Below are 6,000 nucleotides of genomic sequence, written 5' to 3'. Positions count from 1 at the left end.
AGAGGGGCATTGGTGACAAGGTGCTGTTGCCTGGTACCATATGACCGATTCATGTAATGTATCAGGACAGCATGGAGTGCATTTTACAAAACCAATTTGTCTCCTTACATTGTTACCCAGCTTCCCCAGACTGCTAGATCAGCAGGTTTATGAACTGGTAAATCCCCCCCCCCCCCCCCCAGAGGAAGGGAAAAGCTGAGTAACCTGAGAGACTTATGTCCTCCAGGTCCCCAGAAAACACATTATGTGAAGCTGTAATAGGGACAATTATATAAATACCAAGTAGCTAAACAAATCCCTCCTCACTCCTACATAGTGCTACAAGCTAGGCTGTCATCATCTTGACCGTGTCTACAGATCCACAAGACTTGTAATCCAGTTTTCCCACACCACACTAATGCATGTCAGATTTGCAATGAGAAAACGTGTACATTTCAGCAAGCTTCATATTCAGGCACTGGGGTAGTACTTTCTGTAGAATGCCAGTAAAAAAAAAAAAAAAAGTATTTCTCCTTTATGGCAGCATGTAGAATAAGGTCATGTCATTTTTAACACAGTTAACGCCATAAAAGCACCTATGTCAGAATTGCACTTTTCTGTTCAATACAAGATATGGTCAATTACATGGTCCTTGGTCATGTTAATTGTTTGGCTCTTGGTAGACCGGAAAGGAAATAAAAAAAAAGAAAAAACTACCAAGGTCCTTAAAGGGAACCTGTCATATGGATATTTGATTATAATCTAACTAATTATATACAATCATTAACTACTAAAAAGTGCCTTAGATGTATTCACTTACTGGTGTGACAGATGGTTCTCATAATATACACACAAAGATGCCGCATGCTAATGAGCTGATTTGAGTCCAGCGTATATTTAATTCAGAGCTATAGCCACTCCCCTGCCCACCTGCTGAGTCATATGGAAAATAACTGTCAATCAGCAGCAGGTGGGCAGGGAGAGTCAGGAGCTCATGAATATTCAGGACTCATCCTTATGAGCTGGAGCTTTTTAATTCAAGATGTTGGAAGATTGACTGGGTCAATTAAAGAAAGTGACCCAACATTTTGCTAAGAGAATCAGTCACTTATTTATGTTGCCCTTAGTTAGGACATCATAAAACTGGTGACAGGTTCCCTTTAAGAGTTAAAGGGTAAGGTCAGAAGCTCTGCATTTACTTACATTTCTATTGTATGGTATGAACATTTGTTGCACTACCAATTGCACCACAATACATGTTCCAACAAAATAAGTCAGGAGCAGTTAGGGGAGAGGAAAAATAAATAAATATATACATTTATATATAAAAAAAATAATGCGCACAATTTCAGTCCATCTTTATTTGTTTTTTGAAAAATTCCTGACATTACAGAACTAAATTGAAATGCCTTTAATACCCCACTCTTTACATTGTGACTTAAATAAAAAAAAAAATAATAATATATATATATAGGTAACAGGACAAACTTTTATAAAACTAAAATCTGTATCAGCAGGTTTTTAATGGCAGGAAAAGGAGAAACAAAAACTGAGTTAAAATGCAGTCATAAAAAAAAAAAAAAAAAATGAAAAAAAATTATGGACGAGTGGATAAGGAAAAGCACAATGAAACTGAAAATTTGCAAACTAGTTAAAACATGGAAGAAAAAAAAAAAAAAGAAAAAAAAAAAAAACACTTTGTAGAACTATGCAGACTGACATGATCTAAACAGGGAGAAGAGATGTTGGAAGATGTTTAACTGCTTCCCATGCCGCCAGCTTCTGAAGACAGCCTAAACAAGAGAAAAAATAAATAAAATAGATTTAGTGTAAAACCAATAAGCACAAGTTCAACATATACATTTCCAAAACTACCTGAAGCCCCTGCGCCAATAGACCTATTGCAGACAGTGTACAGCACCTGCACAGAACTCAGCCACTACACGACAGGTATTCCATCTTAGACACGCAAGGCATACCCACAGGGGTCCCATGATCTGCTCATCACCTGGTGAGGTAGCCAATGCATCCAAGAAGGAGAATGAATTGAGGTGGCCATGCTTGTGCACAGCTTACTCAGTTGGCTTCTGTAGGCACTATAGTGTCACTCGACCCACATGCTGCCTGGGGAGGTGGCCACTGGCTGTCTCAGACTGAAGAATGGAGAGGTGACCGCACAAGTGCAAGGCACTATAGTGTCACTTCTGTGGGGGTGACTGAGAACAGGTAAGCATGCTTGCTCAGCCAACTTTGCTAGAAAAGAATGGAGAGCCATTGACTGAACACCTCACCTGGCAAGACATGGATCGGGGTACTGCAGTGAGCTCGAGGGGTAGAACCCACATTTACGGTATACCCTGTAGATATTAGTATAAATATTTAAGATGTGAATAGGCCTTTACTGCTTCAGTAGAAGCTTTAAAGCGAAATTAACATGGACGATCGGGTAGTCCACATTCCTGTGAGAATGCCAACTTCCGGATTTAAATTTTTGTAACCAAACCTAGTATAGAGCCCCTTTATACCAGGCAAGTGTGGATCACTCAGAGTATAAATCCTGCCAAGGTGTTTGTGACTTTCCATCCCTTTTTTCCATAGGCATCATGCACATGACCTGGTCTGTATTTTGTGGATCCGTTGTTTGTGCACCAAACTACGATACTTCAGCGTGCACTATTTTTCTCACTCCCAAAGCTATTCTTTAAACCTGACCAGAATAAGACATGTTCTATAATTTGCAGAACAGAAAACGGATTCTCTCCCGCCCCCCCCCCAAAAAAATAAAAAATTAAATAAAAAACAAACATGTGCAAGGCTCCTTAAATGAATGGGTCAGTGTGCTGTCCACATGCACAAGGATCACAGATGAGAAATATAGGATTTCAGCAGCTGTCCATATAACAGCTAAAGCCACACAGCAGTATTTTGCATTAGTATTTGTAAGGGAAAACCAGGAGTGAGTCCAAAACACAGAAGTACATAGCTTTCCAGTATACATTCCCTGTAGGTCCCACTTCTGGTTTCGGTTTACAATACCGATTGAAAATACTGACCAAAATATTGATTGCGGGAAACTGGTCTTAGAGGAGAAAAGCATCTGATGAGTGGGGGTCAGCTGCTGGGTCCTCACTGGTGATGGTCACATTGTGGCAAACCCTAAAATGGTGACAATGTCAACAGCTCACAGGTAAACATTGAAGAGGCTGCAGCACTCAAGGGCAATGTGGCCCCTTCAAACAGCTGATCGTGGGGGACTGACACCCAGCCAATCTGATATTGATGACCCATCCTGAGGACAGGTCATCAATATCAGAAAACCAGACAATCCCTTCAAATAACCTCTTGTATAAAACATTTTATGAATAGAATCAGAATAGGGAAATGTGACTGATTTCTATAGCCAGATGTAAAAGGGAAAAAAAAAAAAAAAAAAAAAAAAAAAAAAAAAACATTTCAAGAAATGCTTTCAGGCAATGTATAGCAACTACATAAAAAAAAAAAAAGGTACAATGTATAGTGTACAACACAGACTGCTCATAAATAACGCATACGAGGGTTTGCCAACAAACTATTAGCTGTTTTATTGAAATACAGTGAAGGCTGATCAAAGCTATAAAGACAGCTAACACTATTGGTAAGGTAAAAGATGCACAAAGAGGCAGCAAACTACCCTTCAAATCAGTAATCATTAGAACCCAAAATCATTTAGATTGCTTAAAGGGAGGCTGTCGGTGGCATCACTCTGCAACCAAGCATAGTGCCAGTCAAGTCTGACTCCCTTGCAGATAAAAATCTGCTTTTTTGAAATACACAAATGACACCTATAGTGTAACCAGGACAGTGTCATTACCGTCACAGCACACAAGCTCTGCTCCATTCACAGCCGAACTCCTCCCCCAAACAGACAGGACCAGGAGAAATTACGTACCTATCGCCTAGTCCCGTCAAAGGCCGAGGAAGGGGCTGGCCGTCAATGGAGCTTCTGTGCAATGAGTGCAATGGTACCACCCTCACTATACTGGAGGCAGCACCTGCATATTTAAAAAAAAAGCGATATGCAAGAAGGTCACGATGGCCCCAGGAATGGCACAGCTGGAATCAGGTAAGAAAATCAGGCCAGCATATGGCAGTATGCTTGGTTGTACAGTGACGTCACAGATGACAGAATACCTTCAATTTGCAGCATTATGGGGATTTACAGCAGGTCCAACATGATAAAGACAGTCCATTAAATTGTTACATAGAGAAGTAACCACAGGCTACTCAGTAGGGAGAGAAGCGCTGCTTGTCCGATTTCACTTTAGAGTATTGCTGGGCGGCAGAGGCAGGAGCAGCAGAGGAGGATGAGGTAGAGGAGGCTGTGGACACGACATTTAGAGCCAGGAGCGGGACAGGTTTCATGTCAAGCAGATTGGAGACACAAGGGACAGTCGAGGGATTAGGGAGGCTGGAAGGTGTGTCCGAGGAGGAGGAAGAGGATGTGGAGGCTGAGGAGGGTTCGCCACCCCCGGCCGTGGAAGCGTTCACCAGAGAGGGGGCAGCGTTGGAAGAGGAAGAAGGGGTGGAGGACTGAGAGATGCTGAGAAGGTCAGGGGTCGTGACGCTCTGGGAAGAGGAGGGTTTAGCAGTTTCTAGACTGAAACAGAGGAAAAAAAGAAAAAAAGGGAACAAAACTAAACGGGTGGGTGGGAAAACAGGAACAAACGAAGGAGTACAGGAGGACAACAATGGAGGCTGAGAGAAAGCTAAACCCAGATGTTACACAACTTAGATATTTTTGCTCAGTTTCTAAACAAAGCAATTAAAGACTAAATTTGAAGGAACACTCCAGGCATAATACACATTGTTCTATTTAGTGCAGGGCCTGAGAGGGCAGAGCATGACAAGAAATGCCAAAGAAAATCCCTATGTCATAGCCAGCCCTTCACACCCTGCTCTAGACAGAGCTATGAGACGTTTGTGCAGTGTTACTTCAGATATATTTTTACCACCATGCCAATAGAAAATGCATAGTAAGAACAAAAGTTTAGTCAACCAGCCATCAGTCTGTTGCCCATGGTGGAACTGTATGAGAGGTGCACTTAAAAATGAGACACAACCGAGGGCATTTTAACACCAGGTAGCAGTGGCACTAGTATACTTGTATGTAAACGATACCAATAACTAGTCAACTGCAGAGCAAGCACAGGCAGGAGCTCTGCCTAGCACATCACTTCTACCTGTACCCACACAACTATAGCCTGCATTAGCAGTGGTGTGCCATGCCAGGCTTTAGCAGAGCTGGCACAGGCAGGGGCAGTGTTGTGTACTCCTGGCTGCACATTGCTCACCGCAGCCCCACAGTGGAATCCGTACACCGCTTACATGTTAGTGCTGTATAGGAGTACGGATGCCAAAGCGCTATAGAGACCTGAACTTCAGGTGCCTTTTTTGTAAGGGGAAAGAAAAATAATAAAATATATATTTTAAAAAAATGTATCGGTATATTACAAATTCATTTCATGACATTTAGAATAGGATTTAATAAAGTATATTACAAAGGTAAGGTACACTCTGTAGTCAGGAGGGGGTTTACTATACTTGCCTAGTCTAAAGGGCCACAATGCTGCAAGTCTACATTTAAAGGGGTATTCCAATTATAACAAATCACCTATCCACAGGAATATCCCTTTTAGTTAAGCTTAAAGGCTATGTTCATTTTTTTTATGATTGCATTGTACTTTTTAGCATTTTTTTTTTTTTTAAATTGGTCTATTAAAAATGTGGAGTCAGTGTTTTTAATGGGGCCAATTGAAAAAATGATTAAAGGGGTTTTCCCATCGTAAACAATGGGGGCATATCACTAGGATATGCCCCAATTGTCAGAGGAGAGACCCACAACTACAAGGAGAACGGAGCTGGGGAGAGTTGTGGCTGGAGGACCCTGGGTTTCCCAGGGTCCGTCCACCACCAGGCGCAGCTCCCCAGCTCTCCCATTGAAGTGAATAGGAGCGCATGCGCGGCCACAGCTCCCATTCATTT

At 41.8% G+C, this 6,000-nt stretch overlaps 1 protein-coding gene across 7 annotated transcripts in view; it reads right to left on the bottom strand.

Annotated features, from left to right (window-relative positions):
- Window positions 1-1,576: 1,576 nt before the first annotated feature.
- Window positions 1,577-6,000, bottom strand: part of PCBP2 (poly(rC) binding protein 2) — a 28,817-nt gene continuing 24,393 nt past the window's right edge. For 4 of the 7 annotated variants that reach the window (XM_040425807.1, XM_040425809.1, XM_040425808.1 and 1 more), the window contains one exon: window positions 3,542-4,615. In XM_040425807.1, the coding sequence (XP_040281741.1) occupies window positions 4,243-4,615 (373 nt within the window). In that variant the 3' untranslated portion in view covers window positions 3,542-4,242. Of the gene's footprint in view, window positions 1,773-3,541; window positions 4,616-6,000 lie in introns of those variants that run through there. The other 3 variants (XM_040425811.1, XM_040425812.1, XM_040425810.1) reach the window with 1 other exon arrangement.

Source organism: Bufo bufo, chromosome 3 (assembly GCF_905171765.1).
Source record: "Bufo bufo chromosome 3, aBufBuf1.1, whole genome shotgun sequence".
NCBI classification, from domain to species: domain Eukaryota; kingdom Metazoa; phylum Chordata; class Amphibia; order Anura; family Bufonidae; genus Bufo; species Bufo bufo.
The sequence above is the reverse complement of the archived record's forward strand: the minus strand, read 5'-3'. Positions and strand labels throughout refer to the sequence as shown.